A 23,755-nucleotide genomic window follows, 5' to 3' on the forward strand; every position below is an offset into this window, starting at 1 on the left:
CTGCTCTTTGTGCTCCCTGGAGTACAAATCGATAGTAAATATTAAAAATTTAAATTATAAATCATAAATAGAAAATAGAAAAGGGAAAGTAAGGTAGTGCAAAAAAAAAACGAGAGGCAGGTCCAGATATTTGGAGGGTACGGCCCAGAGCCGGGTCAGGATCTGTTCAGCAGTCTTATCACAGTTGGAAAGAAGCTGTTCCCAAATCTGGCCGTATGAGTCTTCAAGCTCTTGAGCCTTCTCCCGGAGGGAAGAGGGACGAAAAGTGTAAGGAGAGTGACTTAGTATTCAATAAAAATATGTATCCAATATTATATTGCTTGTTTCAGAGTTATATGAAACTCTGATAATCCAGCCCTTTTTTCTTTGGTGCTGAAGAACTGGCAGATTTTCCACACCGCTGGATATTATTCCTAATGATATCCAACACGCTTTTAGATATTACAGAGTGGTATACTAACTTTTCCAGTTAATTCGGTGAGTTTTAAAGAGTGGTGAAAAAAGTGACTTTGTGTTTTTAAGGGGAGAACAGGAAATGAAGGCCTACCTCATGGTTGAAAGGGAGCCTGAGAAACAGGAACCAACAGAGCCAGAGATTAAACCATCAGGATGTCCAAACAATTAAACAGTGGATTATCAGACATTCGCTGTGACATCAGGCCGTTGGTGTCAAAGCTGGGATGATCTATAAAGCTCATAATAGTGGGCACTTGCTGCTCCCTGCATTTTTCTCGGAGCTAAAAAAAAACAAATAAACTGCATATGCGGCAGGGAGTTCAGAAGCCTGATAAATCCAGGGAAGAAGCTGTTTCTCATCCCAACTGCTGCTGTTTTTATGCATCATAGTCTCCTGCCTGATGGTAGAAAGTCAAAGAGGGTGCTGGATGGATGGGTGGGATCCTTAATAATACTAAGGGCCCTGCATATGCAGCGCTCCTGATGAAAGTCCCCGAAGGATGGTAGGAAGACTCCTATGATCTTCTCAGCTGAACTCGCAGTCCATTGTAGGGACTTCTGGTCCGACGCTCATCTGCTCCCATACCAGATGGAGATGCAAGGTGGAGATCACACCCTCAAGCAACCTTTGTCCTTGGGATCCTTAGGTCACAGGATTTCAGATAAAAATCACTTCCCAGCCTGGTCAGAGATATGAAGGAAGCCATTTGCTGCACCTCACTGCTGTTGGCACCATAGGTGTCTGGGTTAAAGCTGAAGGACAATAGGGCAAATGAGCAGATGCCTGCTGGTGTCCCGGTGGCCGGAGAAGAACAATAGGTCAAACTGATCATTTTTGACCAATTCCCTTAACACTACAATAGGCAACAAACCCTCGTCTTGCCAGTCAGACAATATCACCTTGTTGTGTGGTTTCCTGGGGTGGCAGGTACTTGGGGACCCAGCTGATCCAACTGGAAATGTGGCTTCATCAGGCGGCTGGGAATTGATGGAAAATGAAACCAGGAATTGCCTAAGAATGCCTTGTGTCTCTTCACCAGGACTTGGCATGTTCAGGCAATTGGTTTATATCAATGATACAAGGGACTGTCAAGATTCCCCGTCTCCGCCACCCTGCCGGAGCCTGGCTAAGATAGACATCCCAGGTTGGTGCTTTCAAGGCTGAGATGGTGTAATCTGCCTCCAGGCCCTCTAGTTCTAATATTGCTTGAGTTGTCCTTCCCAGGTCACCCATGCATGATCTCTGCCATTGAAAATCAACATGTCCGTTATGTAATGATCCCTTTAACACAAAAGTGAACTCCCTCCATTCGCTGTAGAATTAAGAGAGGAATGGAGATTGGCAGCATTTTGGTCAAATTGGTGGTGTCTGTTAATTGCCTCCATGGCAGTCTGTTCTGCAATGTCCCTGCCATAATTTCCACTACTCTTGTCCACACACTCACCTCATCCACCACGTTCCCGTGCACTTTCTGTAAAGGCAGGTTTAGGCACTGGGGTACTCATCTACCCTCTTCACCACACCCCATAAAGAAACTGTTATTACCATCTCATTATCTTGTTCTGTTACTTCTCTGAAGTGGAAAGGGAAAACATTTTATCTCTTCCATTTTTTGTCTTGTGTGTGTGCCTCAGCCGGTGAAGAAGTTTACCATCACAGTGACTGCGCTGGATGGCAGATCACTACGACTGCACCTCATCGTTCATGCCAGAATCTCCGAGATCAAACGCAGTGTCGAGGAAGAGTGGACGATTCCAGCTCCCCTGCAACGCCTGGTTTACCGTGGCACCATTATGAATGAGGACAAAACCTTGTTGGATTCCAACATCTTCTTTGAAACAGAGATTCAGCTAATCAGGCTAATGGAAATAATTGTCCAGTTACCTGAGGGGAACAGGGCAGTCAAAGTTTCACAAATAGACAAGGTTTCAAATTTAAAAGAGCAAATTCAATCTCAGACGTCATTCCAGACAAGACAATACTACTTAACCTTTCAATCACAGGCACTTGAGGATGGACGTACACTACAATCTTATGGCATTGAGCATAATTCTATCATCACTGTTAACCTGCGGCTGCTCGGTGGACGTGATAATTGACTTTTTATTGCAGAGGATCACAATCCGCTGCCTGTAAGAAGCTTATACGTTCTCCCCGTGACCACGTGGGTTTCCTCCGGGTGCTCCGGTTTCCTCCCACAGTCCAAAAACGTACTGGTTGGCAGGTTAATTGGTCATTGTAAATTGTCCCGTGATTAGGCCAGGATTAAATTGGGGGATTGCTGGGTGGTGGGGCTCGAAAGGCCAAAAGGGCCTATTCACTGCAGTATCTTAATAAATAAACAAACAAACAAACAAACAAATAAATAAATAGATATATAGGTAGATAATAAATAAATAAATAAATAAGTACAGTGAATTATCTTTATTAGTCTGAAAAGCATTAGTGTTGATAAGTCTTTCTGATACACTTAACTAGGTTGAAAAGTAGCTATAGTATGTGACTGGTAAGAACTGGTCTTATGTGTCCCTAAATATCTATAAATAATAACTTTTTGCTTTAATCTTTGCTAAATCCCTTAACTCTGAACAGAATGAGATAACATGATATACAGAAGAGTATAGCACAGGAACAGGTTCCCCTGCCTACGATCAGCGTGCTGATCATAAAGCCACGTCTACCTTCGCTAGCTTATGTAGAAGCCACGTAGCTGTTTTCTGTCTACGTTGTATTCTGTGTTGTGTGTTTATTAAGGTGGTTGGACACGTGGGTGAGGTCGTGGTAAAAGCAAAGGGTTTAGTTACGTATTCATGCTTTGGTTTTAGTCAGTTAGAGTTAGAGACAGTCATGTATGATATCTGTTTTGTTGATTACTTAATCACGCTTAAATATCGCTTAATTAGGTTGAAGAAAGCTTCAGTACTTTTATTACATTAAAACTGTTTATTTTGTTATATCGTTAGTTTTAGTGTCATTTGTCTGTCTCGCTTCAAGACTGTTTTAAAAATTCCTCAATAAAGGATCATTAGATCTCTTTGACTTTGAACCTTATTATTGGATTCTAATGGGAGGCGTGTCATACAGGATTAACCCCCCACCACCTCCCCTGTGCTTGGTTGCTTTGATCGAGCATCTTCTACAACTTGTGTTGGTTGGATGGTACTTTCATTTTATTTCAACATGATCTCATCACCTGAACATCTAGGTCAGCTGATGTGACCAATAACAGCTAACGTAATGGGCGATTCACCAATTTGTATGATGATTAATGCCTCGATTACTTTGTCAGTTGGAATTTCTCACACTCCTCAATAACTCAATAAACACACCCACATACAATCACACAAACACACAAACACACACACACACACACACACACACACACACACACACACACACACACAGGGGTCACCTTTTCCACCCGGCCTGTTAAACTCTGGATTTCCTTTGACTTTTCAGCAACTGTCCCCTGATATATATCTATATATATATCTATAGAGAGGGAGAGAGAGAGAGAGATACACACTTTGATTGCACAGGTTTTTCAAAAGAAATTTGAAAACTTTTTTGGATTATGATAGACTTGAAGCCGAATACAAATGTAATTTCAGACTACTTGCATCATGTAGAAATTTGGAGAAAAAAGAAATTAACTTTATTTGAACAATTTAATTGCATAACAGTGCTGATACTTTGCAATAGTTCAACTAAGCTAAAAATGTTTTGTTGATGACTTTTATTTGTATTCAATGTCTGAGGCTTCTAGGTGTCCAACAATAATCAGGCAGCATTGATGGATTCCAGTTGCCCTGATACTGTTTTCCATGATTGCAATGTCCTAGTGAAACCTTTCACAATGCTGGTCACTGACAGTGCCAAGATTTTCAGGGAAAAAGTCTAAATGGGAAGGCAGAAATTAAATCTTCAGTGATATGTTGCACTTCATGGTTTTGTATGCTTCAAGCATGTTGTCAGCCAGCTGCACATAGTTTGGTTTTCTGAGGTTGCCAAGAAGATTTTCAACAACATTCTTGAACGCCTTCCATGTGATTTTTTTCCGGTCACATTAGAAGTTCTTTGAATTTCCTATCATTGATGACCTGTTTGACTTGTGAACCAAAAAATATGCCTTCCTGAATCTTGGCATCAGTTAAATATCAAAATCATTCATGGAAATTTATAGCTTTTCTTAAACCCATCTTACCATGCAGCATCTGCCCTGCTTAAGCATGCCAACCATGTCCGGACAAGATAGAAAACACTTCAGCTTACATTGTGGGCAACATTTTAATTGATCTGAATTTTGAATTGAAATACAAATATAGGCACTTCAAAAATATTTATGTGTAATAGGGAACTTCCATGATAATTTCCATGATCAGCAGCCCAAAATCTTAAGATATACCCAAAAGTATTCAGGAAGCAAAATTTTTGTTGTCCAGTGTTATGCATGGAGACTTGATTCAGTGCACTTGCATGTAAGGATTTTATATGAAATCACTTGATCGGAAAAATGATTTCCCTGGATATACTGAGAATCCTCTTCGGGAGAGAAATGGCAACAAATGGATGAATGGCAGGAAAACAGTTCTGCTCAAAATTAAGTAAATACCAACCAGTTATTTTTGGGTGTGTCTTGTACTTTCTGTCAAATGCAGTAGTGTTAATAAGCTGTTTTAATGTCTGAATGATTATCAGGCTGGTTTATCAGAGACAAGGTACTCGTTTGCTCAAATTATTTATTATAAGTTACTTACTGTCGATTATTTGCCAGGTAAATTCGTACAGTAATCACAGTAATGCATTATGGAGACATATATCATTAACCTCAATTCAACCTGCAGAAGACAAAACAGGAGAGACTGACAAAGCAAAGAGAAGCCATTATGGTGACATAAACTGAATGACCACTTTATTGGCCACTAATCACCCAGATTAGTCCCCCGACCCCTCCTGCTTCCGACTACCCACTGCAAACACATTTCACCCACAGGCTTCATTCCACGTGACTCTATCTCTCCCCCCACACCCCCATCTTGTTCCACCTGCCGTTCACCTCTCTCACTGCTGCCGGAGAAAGGTGTCTGTGTGTGACGATCTCTCTCTTCCCCTCTCACTGCTCCTAAACGAAGGCCCCTGTGTTGAATGGTCTCTTTCTCTCCCTCGATACTTTTGGAGGATGACACCGAAGTCTAGCTCTGCAGTTTATGGATTGGACTGTAGTTCAAATGGATTCTTTTGGTTTTATGTTTTTATACTCTATGTCATTGCTTGTTCTTTCTCGTTACCATTTGCGTGATTTCTTTTGCGTGTGCGTGGGGGTTTGATGTTCTTGTTGCCTTTGCATGTGGGGCAGGGTTGATGATTTTCTTTGAACTGTTTGCCTAGTTTTCTTTGTTTTGTGGCTAGCTCGAGAAGATGAATCTCAGAGTTGTATACTGCATACATACTTTGATAATAAGTGGACCTTGAACCTTCAACCTTGGTTCCCATTATCACTTCCTTTACTCATCAAATTGAAGTACTGGTGGCAGTTCTCAACCCTCCAACCCTCATACACCCTGCCTCCATCTCATTTCATTGACCTGTTGTTTTTTTCTGTCTCAGTCTCTTTGTCTGCTCTACCCATTATTCACCTCTCAACCCCTCCCCTGATCCCCTCACAGGTGCAAACTGCCTGACAAGTTATCCTCCTTAGTCGACCAATCACCTCAGACTCCAGTCGCTCCACTCCCTTCTCCACTTTATACTGGCTGTTTCCCCTCTACCCTCTCAGTCCTGATGCAGGGGACAGACTCGGTAAGTCTACATTTCCTTCCACCACCCCCCCACCCCGTAGGTTCTGCTCCACCAGCTGAGTTCCTCCAGCAGATCATTTTCCCTCCAGTTTCCTGCATCTCCTGTCTGGTCCCGAGTTCTACAGGGCCGTTTGCAGTGCCAGGCTCCGCAATCAAACCCCATCCAGGTAACAAAGCAATACGAAGTTGTAAACGGTCCTGTCCTGCATTCTGTAAAAGCTACTCCGAGATTGGGCTTAATTTCATCAGAAACCAAAGGTGGAAAAGTGAAGGAGAATTGTTTATGGTTTGTTGAAGTATTTGTCTTTTTTTTAGATGAATTCAAACTTTCAAACAAGTAATGCCATTTACTGCGTTATTGGGAAAGGTGAAAATTGCGCAAACGGTTATTTACTTCATTACAACCTGTCTGGTCCCCATTCGTTCCGGAATGAATTAGAAACATACAAAACCTACCGCACAATACAGGCCCTTCGGCCCACAAAGCTGTGCTGAACATGTCCTTATCTTAGAACTACCTAGGCTTACCCATAGCCTTCAATTTTTCTGAGCTCCATGTACCTATCCAGCAGTCTCTTAAAAGACCCTATCATTTCCACCTCCACCACCGCCGCCAGCAGCCCATTCTACGCACTCACCACTCTGCATTAAACAACTTAGCCCTGACATCTCCTATGTACCTCCTTCCAAGCACCTTAAAACTATGCCCTCTCAAGCAATCCATTTCAGCCCTGGGAAAAAGCCTCTGACTATCCACAGGATCAATGCCTCTCATTATCTTGTACACCTCTATCAGGTCACATCTCATCTTCCGTCGCTCCAAGGAAAAAAGGCCAAGTTCACTCAACCTATTTTCATAAGGCATGCTCCCCAATCCAGGCAACATCCTTGTAAATCTCCTCTGCACCCTTTCTATGGCTTCCACATCCTTCCTATAGTGAGGTGACCAGAATTGAGCACAGTACTCCAAGTGGGGTCTGACCAGGGTCCTATATAGCTGAAACATTACCTCTTGGCTCTTAAACTCAATCCCACGATTGATGAAGGCCAATGCACTGTATGCCTTCTTAACCACAGAGTCAACCTGCGCAGCAGCTTTGAGTGTCCTATGGACTCGGACCCCAAGATCCCTCTGATCCTCCACACTGCCAAGAGTCTTGCCATTAATGCTTACTCTGCCATCATATTTGACCTACCAAAATGAACCACCTCACACCTATCTGGGTTGAACTCCATCTGCCACTTCTCAGTTTTGCATCCCATCAATGTCCCACTGTAACCTCTGACAGCCCTCTGCACTATCCACAACACCCCCAACCTTTGTGTCATCAGCAAATTTACTAACTGTATATGTAAGGTAGTTAAGAAAGCTTATGGGGTGTTATTTTTCAGAAGTTGAGGGATAGGGTTTAAGAGTCGTGGGGTAATGATGCAGCTCTATAAAACTTATTAATCACCTTGTCTCTAAAGAACGTTTTTTTTTACATTGTTTGGTTGTAAGATTAATCGAATGCATTGTCCCTGGGGAGGCAGAGGTCGATTGTTGAAGGTCTCATAACCAAAAGTTTAGGGTCGTGTAAGCGTCAGATTGGATGCCTAGCCCCTACCAGCTGGACTGGGAGGTGGCGATTGTGCTATAAAGGTGAGCAAGGTCTTTCTTGCACAGACCACTCACCTGGGTCCCACCTTTGGGCCAAGCAGCTGAACTGGCACCAAGGACCTCTACCCTAGCCAGTCCACGGTCGATCGCCTGCCTCAGGGACCGTGCAGACGTTGCTAAGTATACTCGGCGGTGTAGAATACTAGGGGTTGCTTAAGTTAGCCCTACCTATTAGTGGTGTAGGTAGTGTACGGTATAATGCATTTCTCACAACTCTCTATTTCTTCTCTGTATTAACAATAAAGTGGGTTTTGAAGGAACAACCGAGTCTGGGTCCATTTGTTCAAGTGAAACCAAATAGTTGCAGCATCCGCTTGTTACAGTTAAATTTATTCAGGTATCAGTTTTTGTGGAACACTAACCCATCCCTCCACTTGCTCTTCCAGGGCAATTATAAAAATCACAAAGAGTAGGGGGTCCCAGGACAGATCCCTGAGGCACACAGGCCTTCATGCAGAATATGACCCATCTACAACCACTCTTTGCCTTCTGTGGGCAAGCCAGTTCTGGATCCACAAAGTAATGTCCCCTTGGATCCCATGCCTCCTTAATTTCTCAATAAGCCTTGCATGGGGTACCTTATCAAATGCCTTGCTGAAATCCATATACACTACATCTACTGCTCTACCTTCATCAACGTGTTTAGTCACATCTTCAAAAAATTCAATCAGGCTTGTAAGGCATGACCTGCCTTTGACAAAGCCATGCTGACTATTCCTAATCATATTATGCCTCTCCAAATGTTTATAAATCCTGCCTCTCAGGATCTTCTCCATCAACTTACCAACCACTGAAGTAAGACTCACTGGTCTATAATTTCTTAGCTATCCCTACTCCCTTTCTTGAATAAGGGAACAACATCTTCAACCCTCCAATCCTCCGGAACCTCTCCAATCCTCATTGATAATGCAAAGGTCATCGCTGGAGGCTCAGCAATCTCCTCCCTCGCTTCCCACAGTAGACTGGGGTACATCCCGTCCAGTCCCAGCGACTTATTCAACTTGATGCTTTCCGAAAGCTCCAGCACATCCTCTTCCTTAATATCTCCATGCTCAAGCTTTTCAGTCTGCTGCAAGTCATCCCTACAATCTCCAAGATCCTTTTCTGTAGTGAATACCGAAGCAAAGTATTCATTAAGTATCTCTGCCATCTCCTCCAGTCCCAAGTACCTCGAAATTGTGGCAATTATTTCTCGATGTAGGTTTGACATTATTCCACTGAATGGCAAGGAATATATTTTTAGTTTATTGGTGACTGTCAGCAGAGGAGACTTGAGGTATTACCTTTGAGGTAATTCTGACTCAGAGTCACAGCTTTGAGCCCAGCAGGTTGCTCTCAGCACCCAGCGACTCCCCGCCCCACCCGATCCCTCTGTGGTAATGGAGCCCAGCCTCTTGTGGACACAAAGAGACCTGGTAAGAAATTCGGTAGAACAGCAAGGAGACGCCACCAACCTTTCAGCACCCAGCTCCCTGCGCTGCTCCGGAATACCGCGTCAAACCACAGGGTGCTTTGAAACAACCATTTTTTAACTTCCCTAATACTCCGGTTGTTAATGGCAAGCATTGCTGGGGGTTGATATTAGATCATTGTTCAAGAACCTTTTACCTCCCATTGTGAATGAGGATAAAAGCTTGCTGGATTCCAAGATCTTCTTTGACACACAGAGTAAGCTAATCAGGCAAATGGCAATATCTGTCGAGTCACTGTTGTGGGAAGTGACTGTTGAAGTTTCACAAATGGACAAGGTTTCAAGTTTAAAAGATAATAACATTAAAATAGAATTTATTTTAAGATACAACTAGCTAGGTTGAATCCAAATTAGCTATAACTGGTAATAAGTATGATCTGATGTTATCTGAGCTGAAATGGTTCTAAATAATACCTTTCCAATGATCAGCTTTAATTTTTGCTAAACCTCTTAAATTTGTGCAGAATAAGTTAACATGATACACAGAGAGCACAGCACAGGACCAGATTCCGACCCACAATGCCCATCCTGACCACGATGCCAATTTGCTCTGCACACCTGCCTGTCATTACCATCATAATTTTGTCTCGTGTAGTATGACGTAAGCGATCATGATCCTATGACCATGATTGTACTTGGCAAACTTCTCTCCAGAAGTGTTTTCCCATTGGCTTCTTCTGGGCAGTGTCTTTACAAGATGGGTGACTCCAGTCATTACTCTTCAGAGGTGGTCTGCCTGGCGTCAGTGGTCACATAACCAGGACTTGTGATCTGTACCAGCTGCTCGTACGACCATCCACCACCTGCTCTCATGGCTTCACGTGACTGTGATTTGGAGGCAAAGCAGGTGTTGCACCTTGCCCAAGGGTTACCTGTAGGCTGGCAGATGGAAGGAGGTCATTACAACTCCTTTGCTGGAGATGTACAGTATCTCCACCCTGACACCCAACACCTGCGTGTACATGATCGATGTACCTCGATTCCCTGCATTAGGACTAGGATAAGGCTTACGTAGCTTAGGAGGTACCTTCATAAACCCACATGGTCTGTATTGTGCTCTTCAATGCAAATGATCCCACTCTCTTTCAGCTAATGATAAACTAATGTAGCCGATATCTGCAAATGTAACAAGCAATTCACCAAACTGAATGATGATTTATGCTTCAATTATTCCAGCAGTGTACATTCCTCACATCCTTCCGATCTCAACAAGCATGCCAAGGACACTTCACCACCCCACATTGTGATAGCCAAGATCAAACTTTGTTGATGCTGGTCTTCCTTTCTCTGTGGCAAGAGCGAGACCTCTCTCTCCTTTGTTAGTGAGAGAGAGAGAGAGAGAGAGAGAGAGAGAGAGAGAGAGAGAGAGCTTGTAGCATGTCGAACTGTTGGGGTGAACAGTGGTTTTTGATCATGGTCTCTTTGGGGGCTTAGCAATTCCCTGCAGGTAGTGGGGGGGGACTGAAGCTTTTTCCTGAGGCATTTGGAGGGGGGGGAGAGGGGAGGTTTGATGCTTTTGCTATTGCTTGTGTGTGGGAGGACATTGGGGGTTGGGGTTCTAATGTTTTCCTGTCAATCATTCCTTGGGGTTTCTTTTCTGTTTCGTGGATGTCTTCGGTGAGTAAGAATTTCATGTTGTATGCTGTAAGGATTCTCTGGTATTAAATTGAACCATTGAACTATTGAACCTTGTTGATTTTCGAACTGTTTGACATCTCTCAGTGCTCTTCGCTGTGAGGACACTAAACAAAATCAGTTGATTGAATGAAATGATTTTCCTGGGTATGCTGGGAATCCTCATGGGCAGGAGACGGCAGCCACTGTCTGAATGGCAGGAAAGCAGCTCTGCTCAAAATTAATTATATACCCTAAATTCTATTTTCTTATTACATTTAATGTGTGTTTTATAGTTTCTGAGAAATGCAGCAGTAGATAAATAAAATTTCTTTAGTGTTTAAAGGCTGATTTTGTTAATGAGAGAAGTCAAAGCAGAGTGCTCAGACTGGCTCAGGGGAAGGCAACAGTGATTCAAGTACCCATGTGTTATAGCAGTGTGTGCAGAAGAACATTTCTGAATGCACAGCGTGTCAAACTTTGAAGTGAACAGGATACAGCAGCAGAATATACTTTCAGTGGCCTTTGTCAATCATCATCTTTCCCTGTGTTTAGTGGCCAAGTGCACAGTTTGTGAATATCGTTTCCCAATTACAAGGGGCGGGGGAGGGGGATCAGCTGTGATTTATTTGTTTGTATTTCATGCTAGTGTCACTGATTATTTTTCTTTTGTCACTGATTCTACTGTCCGTAAATGAAGTTCAATCTATTTTATTAAAGGTTCAAAAAAACCTGCCCATTATTTTACAATCTTTTCATTTCACAGTAAAAGAGTGTTTCGGTGTACTGTTTTGACACCGAGTTACACTTAAAACTAAAGACAATGGAGCAGAATTAGGGCATTTGACCCATTGAGTCTGCTCCACCATTTCATCATGGCTGGTCCATTCTCCTCTCACTGCGTTCTCCTGCCTTTTCCCCGTAACCTTTCACACACTGATTTATGAAGAATGTATCAAGCTCCATCATAAATACATTCAATGGCCTGGCCTCCACAACCACCTGTGACAACAAATCCCACAGATTCACCATCCTCTGGCAGAAGAAAGTCCTCCTTATCTCCGTTCTAAATAAAGTTCCTCTATTCTGAGGTTGTGCCCTCTGGTCCTAGACTCCACTATTATAGGAAACGTCCTCTCCACATCCTCTCCATCGAGGCCTTTCAACATTCGATAGGTTTCAATGAGATCCTCTTATCATTCTTCTAAATTCCAGGTAGTACAGGCCTAAAGCTATCAACTGCTCCTCATATGATAAACCTTTCAACCCCAGAATCATTTTGGTGAACCTGTTTTGAACCCTCTCCAATGTCAGCACATCCTTTCTTAGATAGGGGGCCCTAAACTGCTCAAAATACTCCAAGTGAGGCCTCACCAGTGCTTTATAAAGCCTCAGTATTACATCCTTGTTTTTATAACTGTAACTGTAACGAAAACCAATTTCCCCCGGGATCAATAAAGTATGACTATGACTATATTGTTGTCCTCCCAAAATGAATGTTAATATTGTATTTGCCTTCCTCACCACCGACTCAGTCTGCAAGTTAGCCTCTAGGGAATCCTACACATGGGCTGCCAAGTCCATTCGCGCCTCGGATTTTTTAATTTTTCCCTGTTTAGAAACTAGTCTATGCTTTTATTACTTCTACCAAAGTGCATGACCACACACTTCCTTACACTGTGTTCCATGTGTTACTTCTTTGTCCATTTTCCAGTGTCAAAACATTGTATTCACACAACATGGCTAAGGTACTACACAAAATGCTGGCGGAACGCAGCAGGCCAGGCAGCATCTATAGGAAGAAGTACAGTCGACGTTTTGGCTGAGGCCCTTCGTCTGTGAATGGAATACCAGCATTAATTCATGTATTGTGTGGTTGTATTTTACTGATATCCCACATATGCTTACTATCTTGCATGTGCGAGGACTAGGCCCCAAGCCTCGGTGTTGTCTGTTTACGGCCGCCAGGAGAGAAGCGATGACGGGAGCAGTGTGGTACAGCATCCAGCATGGAGTTGGTGCCGTTCCCCACAGTGTACGATCAGCAGAAGACAAGCCCTGTTGTGGTCGTCCGCAGATTTCTGCGGCCTTGGCTGGCTCGAGTTTGGCCTCTTCTATTGCGTGGTTGAAAGCCCGCTGGTTTCCTTGGCTGCGTAAGTCTAGGGAAGACACACTCCAGTCCCATGAAACCCGTGAGATTGTGAAGGCTCTCCCATCCCAAATCCTGGTTTGTGTGGGTGCTGTGTGATTTGCCACCCCGTTACAACTCAGTGCCAAGAAATAACAGACAGCACACTGCATATGACTGAAGGAATTATATTAATGAATCTTACATAACTAAAGAGTTGGTAAAGAAAAGAAAGAAAAAAACCCAAAAAGGACCCAATATAATTAAACAGTCAAAGGTGCACAAGTTGGAACTCATTTTGAACTTCTCCGTCACTCACACGTTGGGTCCTTGGTCTGTGTGGAAGCACACATCACCTTCCGAACGTCGCTTGCAATCCATCTTGAACAAATGGGTCCCCCATCGGGTCACATCCTACGACCGGTTCTCCCCAGTGTCTTCTCTCTTCATCCCCCCCTGAGCAAAAGCCCCAAGACCAACCTTAGTGTCCCTCTCCAATAAAACCTCTCCCCCCCCCCCCCAGTTCCACCATCCTGATTGGATGTCACACATTCCTCATCATCCCGTATCTTCAACAATAACCCAAACAGGCTGACAGCAGAACAGACTACTCTAATAGAGCTGCTAAATGAAATACCTACATCATAGCAGTAAAGGTGTAAACCAGGGCTTACTATCTTACACCTGTTATGTGAGCTGTGAGCTGTGTGCTGTTTGTGACTTTTGGTACTGTGTTTTGTACCTTGGCCTCAGAATAATGTTGTCTCATTTGGCTGTATTCAATGATAATTAATCTTGAATTGAATTGAATTAAAGGTAAAAGTTTCAGGTCCCATATTTTTCTGCATTAGCTCCATCACCTGACAGACTCCAGTCGAACAGAATACTTCTCACTGTAGTCTTCTGTCTCTTTTCCTATTTACAGTTACTGTCCTGCAGAGACTGGTGTTGAAGTCAAACTACGGTTTTTACTCACAACCCAATGGCATGAACATTAAGAAACCAATAATCTGCTGGAGGAACTCAGTGCGTTGAGCAGCTTCTACGGAAGTAAAGGAATCATTGGTGCTTTTGATTCACCTGATGTTGATATCTCAACCAGGATTAACATTTAATGAGTACTTCAATTGTGCTTAAACTGAGTGTCCTACGGAGCCCCTTCACAAGACAGCTATGTCAAGATAACTGCACTGGAGTGTCACGGTAGCGCAGTATAGTACTAGCAACCTGGGTTCAATTCCCGCTGCTGCCTGTAAGGAGTTTGAATGTTCTCGCTGTGACTGTGTGGTTTGCCTCCGGATGCTCCAGTTTCTTCCCACAGTCCAAGGACTACTGGTTAATTGTAACTTGTCCCATGATTCGGTTAGGATTGAGTTGGAGGTTGCTGGGCACAGTGGCTCAAAGGGCCAGAAGGGCCTATTCCACACCGTATCTCAATGAATAAATGATAGGGAGATAGGTCGTGAAGGTGTTCTGGTGAGGTGAGTGGAAGTTATCCACACTGTCCCAGAACCTGGTGGAATGAGTCCTGAGGCAGCTGCACCTCCCAACAGTGCTGTGGTGGATTTTGTACGTTTCTGCTTTGGGTTATCCAAACGTAATATTCATTCAGTTTTGTTATGTTTTCTAATTCCGGAATATAAAAGCAATTGAAAGAAAAACAAAGAGCGCAGAATTTGTGTACGTTAGTTTTGTTTCACCTTTACTGAGGTGCACACGAATGGCGTAATGGTGTTATGATGTATGCTATTCATATACGTTTATATACAACCCATAATAAATTATTTAAATGAACAAAGAATGCTTAATCAAACAATATATTTACGATATTACTGAAATATGAAATACACAACGCTCCTCCCTGCTTAGCTAAAAACTCTAAATTTATATCTATCTATCCATATATCTATATATACATATCTATCTATCCACATGTGTGCGCACGCACGCGTGTGTGTGTGTCTAATAATACAACTATGTAGACATGCACAGCATAGTAAATTTTAAAGTGTCCCATTCAGGCCTTAAGATTTAATCGCTGTGGAGGATTTCTTTTTCTTGTGGGATAACATCCCTCCTGACCAGGGAGGTGCCTCTGCTTGGCAGGTGAGACTTGTGGCTGTGGAACAATCCCAGATCCTGGGGCCTGCACTCTGGTGTTTGCAGAAATTGACTCTGGGCCTGCAGGAAGGGCTTCCAACAGCTCTGAATACCTTTCTTTTGGATGTGCTGGCATTCCTGAACAGCGCATGACAAGCTGCTGAAAAATCCCAGCCACCAGGTAAAGCTCCGAGCCAATGCTTTCAGTTTGACCACGCCTGGACGACCGGCATGTAGCTCCTCCAGCATTTAGCTCTCAGCTTGGATGGTACAACTGTCAACCACAGATAAGGCAACTCAAGTTCATCCAGGCACTGGTAAAATTGGGGGAACTGGAATTTCTGCTGCACATTCCAGCCATTTTGGATTGTCATGTAGACCTGAGACAGTGTGCGGTCTTTCCCAGTTTCCCTTTGGATCATCTCTGCTGTAATACGGAGACTACATCAAGAGGAGTGTCCTCTTTTGTATATTTTTCAAGAATTTCCTTTTCCAAGTGTAAATGAGACAATCCATCAGCATTTCCAGGATTAATCGCCCTCTTGAATTCGATCTTGTAATTGCATCCTCCAAGAAACAGAGCCCATGTCTGCATTTGTGCTGCTGGCGTTAGTGGAACACCATCTGGATTGAAAATGGACACAAATGGTTGATGATCAGTAATGAGGGTAAACACTTCCATACCGGTTCTGGTTGAAACGTTTTACATCCCAAACCAGACTCAAGGCTTCTCTGTCAATATGTGTGTAATCTTGCTCTTCAGCTGTTAGGGAGTGTGATGCAAAGGCTTCACATTCTCCACATTCACTTCAACCACTCATAACGTGTGACTGACTGCACCTATACCTAAAGCAAGGAGTCACAAACAAGCTTCACTTGATGAAGTGGCACATCATGTGTGAATTCAGTGTCTGACATCACCATTTCCCTCGACTTTTGCAACGCTACCTCACACTGCTTTGTCCATTGTCATTTATTTCTGGTCTGCAGTGATGAGTTCAAGGGGTGGAGCACAGTAGCCAGATTTGGCAGGAACCTGTTTTAGTAATTGACAAATCCTACAACGGACCACAACCGTGACATGTCCTCTGGCCTTGGGGTATCCACCACTGCTTGGATTTTCTCAGCATTCTTGTGTAATGATTGTGCATTAATGGTGTGACCACAGTAAGAGATACTTGACTTAAAGAATTCACACTTGTTGCATCATGGTCTAAACCCATAACCTTTTAATCTCTTTAACACTGTCTTGAGGTTTTCAGAACGTTCCTTGTCAACATCACTGGTAACAATGATATCATCCAGGAAACACTGAGTGTCTGGGTAGCTTTGCAACACTTGGTCTATAACTTCCTGCCAGAGCTCAGGTGCAGATGCTACTCCAAAAATAAGCCTATTATGGCAATAAAGCCCTTTGTGAGTGTTTATGGTGAGGAACACTTTGGACTCTTCTTCCATCTCCATCTGTAGGTAGGCCTCAGCTAAGTCCACTTTGCTGAAGAGTTCTCCTCCAGAAAGGTTTGCAAAGATGTCTTCTATTATGGGCAGAGTGTAATGATCTACTTTCAGTACTGGGTTGATGGTGAGCTTAATATCTCCTCAGAGCCTAACAGAGCCATTTCTCTTGGCTACTGGGGCCACTGGTGTTGCCCGGGGATACACACAAACTTGGAAAGAATTCTTTCAGCCTCCATGTGATATAGCTCATTGCCTATTTTATCATGGACGGTATAAGGAACCGGATGAGCTTTGCAAAGCCTGGGTGTGCAATTTCACTACTTTACCCTTGATGCGTCTGATATTTCCAATGACATCCTTGAACATTGTTGGGGCATCATTCAGTACCTGCCTTAATTTACACACTCAGCATTTCAGGAACAGCTTCTTCCTCTCTGCCATCAGATTTCTGAATGAACTTTCAACCCATTGTTACGTACCCCGTAACTGGGTTGCCAAACCAGCAGAAATGGATCACTCAGTTGGAGTCTGGAGTACTAGAACTAAGAAAGTTTTATTAAAGAAACAAGCAACACAGTAATCGAAAGGATAATAAATGCAACAATTCAACAATGATAACCACACATGTGCACAGAATTAAGATAACAGCATCAATCAAGCTCTATCGTTGTCTAGGGGTAAATGACCAATTTCAAAATGACTCAAAGTTCAGTCCAGTTAGTAGTTCAGTTCGCAGTAATCGTTGCCATGGCGATGGACAAGGTGGGGGAAGAGAGAGATAGAATAGGAACAACTGATCATTCAGCACAGCTTCACTCACAGACCAGCGGGATGGCTCACAAACAGCATTTGGGTGGGTCCTTGGTGATGTCACCTGAGGTCACCGACTGTGACCCCTCCTCCAGATGCGGTCGATCCTCTGCAGTGAACCCGGCACCCAGGCAAGGGCGGACACACACCGGGTTCCCGCTGATCGTACCTTTCCACCCTGTGCGTTGTCTGGCACTTCTCACCCACTCGTGAGAAGCGTACCGCTTCCAGGGTCTCGTTACCTCGGGTGGCGTGTGTGTCGTCTTAGCGAACCTGTCCCTTTTTATCCCCCTGCTGGGGTATCGCCTGTCCATCACTTCAAACAGTTCAGGGTTCAAAGGGGGAGCCGCTCCAGACAGCTCTTCCTCCCACATCCCTTCATTACACATCTCCAGACGCTGCTCCATTGTTCCTTATCTCTCCTTCCCCTGAGGGCAGGTGGCAGACCAACTGCTGATGCCACTGATGCTAGCCCAGGCCAGCAAACATCTTAATTTTATGTGTATTCTCGTAACACCATGAACACTACGTCTACGTTTTTGCACACTTATTCAACTATTATATATACTGTATTTCACAATTTTTAAAATTATTGTTATGTATTGCATTGTACTGCTGCTGCAAAAGCAATAAATTTCACAACATTTACTGGGGTTATTAAACCAGATTCTGATTATATTTCATCTGCTTAGCCTCCAACCCGATGGCATGACCATCAATTTCTTCACCCAGTAAAAAAAAAGTCCCTTACCTTCCCCTCTTCTTCTATTCCCCAGTCTGGCCCCTCTTCCCTCCTTCCACATACAAGCAGCATCAAGAACAGGCAAGTTAGGAAAAGGGGAAGTACAACGAGATCTAGGTGTCCTTGTTCATCAGTCACTGAAAGTAAACATGCAGGTACAGCAGGCAGTGAAGAAAGCTAATGGCATGTTGACCTTCATAACAAGGGGAGTTGAGTATAGGAGCGAGGAGGTCCTTCTGCAGCTGTACAGGGCCCTGGTGAGACCACACCTGGAGTACTGTGTACAGTTTTGGCTCCAAATTTGAGGAAGGACATTCTTACTATTGAGGGAGTGCAGCGTAGGTTCACGAGGTTAATTCCCGGGATGGCGGGACTGTCATATGTTGAAAGATTGGAGTGACTGGGCTTGTATACACTGGAATTTAGAAGGATGAGAGGGGATCTGATTGAAACATATAAGATTATTAGGGGATTGGACACGCAAGAGGCAGGAAACATGTTCCCGATGTTGGGGGGAGGCCAGAACCAGAGGCCACAGTTTAAGAATAAGGGGTAGGCCATTTAGAACGGAGTTGAGGAAAAACTTTTTCACCCAGAGAGTTGTGGATCTGTGGAATACTGTGCTTCAGAAGGCAGTGGAGGCCACTTCTCTAGATGCTTTCAAGAAAGAGTTAGATAGAGCTCTTAAAGATAGTGGAATCAAGGGATATGGGGAGAAGGCAGGAACGGGGTACTGATTGTGGATGATCAGCTATGATCACAGTGAATGGTGGTGCTGGCTCGAAGGGCCGAATGGCCTATTCCTGCACCTATTGTCTATTGTCTATCGCAATCTCTGTCCCCCTCCCCACCATGCAAAGCCCCCACAGACCATGGTCTTCTAGCGTCCATCAAAAAACTACTGTCCACCCCAACGTGTCAACGTGTGACGTGTCAGACAGGCTCCGTTTCTCACTAGTGACGGGGAGAGAGATCTCGCTCTGTAGCGAACGAGCAGAAGACCAGCAGCTGGCTGTTGCGATGTTGCAATCTGCAGGGTCGCGTATTTCGACAGCAGCATACACTGCTGGCTCGAAGTTTCAATTTTTCACGGCAACCCATTCGGTGACTATTTGTCAGGTAGGTTCTTTGCAATAATCACAGTGGTATCATACATCACTGAAGTCAATCCGTCTTGTAGCAGGTGAAGCAGGAGTGACAGGTACAGCAAAGCGTGTAACTACTGTAACAAGATATATTGCATTGTTCTGTTCCTTAGTCCCCAAGTCAACATTCTTTGAATATTAGTTCCCAGGTACAAGGGTTTGTTTGCACAGCATATCTGTATGTATTTAGTATTAATGTGACTGATTCCGCAGTCCATATGCCTTGGCTCCACGGTACCACACCAGGACCCACAGGGTTGAGCGTGTTGATGGCAGGTGGAACCATGAGTGGCTGAGAAGGACGGGTTTGGGAGGAAGGGTGTGTGACAGAGACAGAGAACAGGGAACAGAGATGACCTCAAATTGGAGATACGGTGCTGACTCAAGGCATCGGACCTTTTGCCTTTACTACCCGCTGCTCTCCTCCAGCCGCTGAGATCTGTTTTACATTGTGTCCCTTCCACGTTTGCACTAATGACTCAGCCGTTTCTGGGCTGGCTCAGAAGTCGAAACTCCTGTCGATAAAGGAAATGAGGAAGTAAAAAATCAACTACAATTAACCAGCTCCCAGATTCGGTTTATTTTCCTCAGGAACTGAAGCAGGCGTCGGTCGCACGGTGCCGGACTCGGGAAATCCAGGCCAGGTAAGGATGCCGTCAGTATAAACTGGCATTGTACTATGTTCCACAGAACAAAACTCCCACATTGCTCTCAGTTTTGTTTGGAACTGACGACTGCAACATGAAGGAGAGTTGTTTACAGTTTGTGACCTTTCCCTTCATTATCAAGTATCTTTAGCTTTGGATTGGGATTGGGAGCGGTTGGCCTTTCCGAGGAGCGTATTTCAACTTGCCGGCCTCGGGTACAGCGACTAGCTCCGATGCACAGCAGGGGAGAGAGGAATTAAGAAGAGCTGTAGTGTTAGGATAATAGTCAAAAAGAATCAATAGCTAAAAGATAGATGGGAGTTTATGTGGCCACAAACATGACTCCTGGATGATGCCTGGGTCAAGAATATCTCCGAGCAGTTATAGAACATTCTCAAGGTGAGCATCCGGTGGCATTGGTACCTTTGATGACATAGTTAGGAAAACAGATGAGGTCCTGCACAGTAAATGTCAGTTAAAAGCAGGACCTCAAAGGCTTTAACCTCTTGGCTACCTCAGGTGCCACAGGATAATGAGGGTAGGAATATGAGGAAAGGGCAGATGAATGTGTGCTGAGGAACCGGGAGGAGTTCCAGTCCTTAGGGTACGGATGCCTCTTCTGGTGACCTGTAGAAGATAGATGGATTGCACCAGATCTGGGTGGAGATGAATACAGTATCCTGGTGGTGAGATTTGCTAGTGCTACTAGGGAAAGGCTAAACTGATCTGCTAGAGGGTGGGACCCAAAGCAGGAGGGAGCCAGATGAGAAAGTTGAGGGAAGTATGGAAATTAAGGCACCAAGTTCAGTCAGTAGCACAAGCAGAAGCAAGACAGAGACTGAAGGTCTGTTATTCTAAACTGATTTTATTTCAATGCAAGTAACCTGACAGGCAAGGCAGGTGAACTCATATATGGAACTCATATAACTAATATATGGAATTGGGATATTAAAACCATAACACAAACATGGTTGAGGGATGTGCTAGACTGACAGCTCATTGTTCTGGGGAACAGATGCTGCAAGCTTGATGCAAGTGAAAGAGAGAGGTGACACAACTGGGGGTCGTTTTAAAATTTTCTTTTGTCAACTAGTATGTGGACTGTTTTTTCTCAATCTCTCCCCATGGGACACACACAAAAAATGCTGGTGGAATGCAGCAGGCCAGACAGCATCTATAGGAAAAGGTACAGTCGACGTTTCGGGCCGGGACCCTTCATCAGGACTAATGAAGGGTCCCGGCCCGAAACGTCGACTGTACCTTTTCCTATAGATGCTGCCTGGCCTGCTGCATTCCACCAGCATTTTTTGTGTGTGTTGCTTGAATTTCCAGCATCTGCAGATTTCCTCGTGTCTCCCCACGGGTATGCGTTGTCCTAGGATTGATTAAAATGTGAATGTAGGTTAAAAATCAGGACCTCAGAGGCTGTAATCTCTTGATTACTTCCAGGGTAACATGCTAGTGAGGGTAGGAATAGGAAAGTATGGCTGATGAATGTGTGGCCGAGGAACTGGGTGAAAGAGAGAGGACTTCCAAGTCTTTGGGCTACTGGTACTTCTTCTGGTGACTTGTAGAAAATAGATGGACATGGAAGCAAGGGATTTGCTGGAAGAAAATAGTTATATCATCATTAGCCATGGTGACCTACTGGAAAATGAGAGTGTGGCTAACATTGTGCTTTGTCTAAGAAGGAATCTGTGATGGGTCCTTTGTTGCCTGTCAATACTAGTGATTTGGTTAAGAATGTAGTTAGCATGGTTAGTTTGTGGATGGTACAGATTTTGTGATGTGGTGGAGAGTGATGAAGATTATTAGGATTACAACATGATATAGATTACCGGAAAAGTAGACCAAGGAGTGGCAGATGGTAATTATTTTTTTTTGAGATACAGCACAGAATAGAACTATCGAGCCCTTTGAGCCAATCTGCCCAGCAATACCCTGATTTTAATCCTAGTCTAATGATGGAACAATTTACAATGACCAATTAACCTACCAACTGGTACATGTTTGGATTGTGGGAGGAAACCGGAGCACCCGAAGGATACCCATGTGGTCATGGGGAGGATGTACAAACTCCTTACAGGCAGCAGTGGGAATTGAACTCGGATCATCTGTACTATAAAACATTGAGTTAACCACTACATTGCCATGCTCCCCTGAGAGAAATGCAAGACATTGCATTGTGGGAGCTATTTTGATTTTTTCTTCTTATCATCAGAGTTAAGAGAGGCAGGACCACGCAAGCGTGTGACGTCAGGCAGTGAAGCGCAGAAGATTTAAAAGGAACACAGCCTTATACAGCGGGCAGTGTCGTTTTGCGGGCGGCGGAGTGAGCCGGGAACAGAGTGAAGGCTTAGAGGCTTTGGCTCAACTGGCTTAGACGGAAACGGGCGAGGCAAAGTAAGTTTGGTTTTCAATTTTTCCTGTTATTTGAGGAAAGGGGGAAGTATGAGTGTGAGGGCAACTTGTTGTTCTCGGTGTTGGATGTGGGAGGTCCTGGAGTCTCCAAGCCTCCCGGACGTCTACATCTGCGCCAAGTGCATCGAGATGCAGCTCCTAAGGGACCGTGTTAGGGAATTGGAGCTGCAGCTTGATGACCTTCGTCTGGTCAGGGAGAGTGAGGAGTTGATAGAGAGGAGTTACAGGCAGGTGGTCACACCGGGGCCACGGGAGGCAGACAAGTGGGTCACGGTTAGGAGGGGGAAGGGGAAGATTCAGGTACTAGAGAGTACCCCGGTGGTTGTGCCCCTTGACAATAAGTACTCCTGTTTGAGTACTGTTGGGGGGGACAGCTTACCTGGGGGAAGCAACAGCGGCCGTGCCTCCGGCACAGAGTCCGGCCCTGTAGATCAGAAGGGTAGGGCAAGGAAGAGGAGGGCAGTAGTAATAGGGGACTCGATAGTTAGGGGGTCAGATAGGCGATTCTGTGGACGCGGTCAGGAGACCCAGATGTAGTTTGCCTCCCCGGTGCCAGGGTCTGGGATGTTTCTGATCGCGTCCAAGATATCCTGGAGCGGGAGGGTGAGGAGCCAAAGGTCGTGGTACATATAGGTACCAATGACATAGGTAGGTAAAGGGAAGAGGTCCTGAAAGGATAACATAGGGAGTTAGGAAGGGAGTTGAGAAGAAGGACTGCAAAGGTAGTAATCTCGGGATTACTGCCTGTGTCACGCGACAGCGAGAGTAGGAATGGAATGAGGTGCAGGATAAATGCGTTGCTGAGGGATTGGAGCAGAGGGCAGGGATTCAAGTTTCTGGATCATTGGGACCTCTTTTGGCACAGGTGTGACTTGTACAAAAAGGATGGGTTGCACTTGAATCCTAGGGGGTACCAATATCCTGGCGGGGAGATTTGCAAAGGCTACTTTAAAATAGAATGTTTGGGGGGTGGGAATCAAATCGAAGAGACTAGGAGACAGGAGGTTAGTTCACAAATAGAGAAAGCTAGTAGACAGTGTGTGAGGGAGGATAGGCAGGGGACAGAGAATGGGAGCGTTCAGACCGAAGATGTAGGGGAGAAGGAAGAAAAAGATAACAAAAACAACAGGAATTCTGCAGATGCTGGAAATTCAAGCAACACACATCAAAGTTGCTGGTGAACGCAGCAGGCCAGGCAGCATCTGTAGGAAGAGGTGCAGTTGACGTTTCAGGCCGAGACCCTTCGTCAGGACTAACTGAAGGAAGAGTGAGTAAGAGATTTGAAAGTTGGAGGGGGAGGGGGA

General features: G+C 44.4%; 1 protein-coding gene across 1 annotated transcript in view; it reads left to right on the top strand.

Annotated features, from left to right (window-relative positions):
- LOC134338391 (uncharacterized) overlaps window positions 1-23,755 on the top strand; it is a 140,315-nt gene that overhangs the window by 94,635 nt on the left and 21,925 nt on the right. Inside the window, exons 13-15 of the mRNA XM_063034183.1 lie at window positions 2,092-2,545; window positions 13,078-13,153; window positions 19,987-20,027. Of these exons, the coding sequence (XP_062890253.1) occupies window positions 2,092-2,545; window positions 13,078-13,153; window positions 19,987-20,027 (571 nt within the window). The remainder of the gene's footprint in view (window positions 1-2,091; window positions 2,546-13,077; window positions 13,154-19,986; window positions 20,028-23,755) is intronic.

The sequence above is a fragment of the Mobula hypostoma genome, chromosome 27 (genome assembly GCF_963921235.1).
Source record: "Mobula hypostoma chromosome 27, sMobHyp1.1, whole genome shotgun sequence".
In the NCBI taxonomy this organism is placed as follows: domain Eukaryota; kingdom Metazoa; phylum Chordata; class Chondrichthyes; order Myliobatiformes; family Myliobatidae; genus Mobula; species Mobula hypostoma.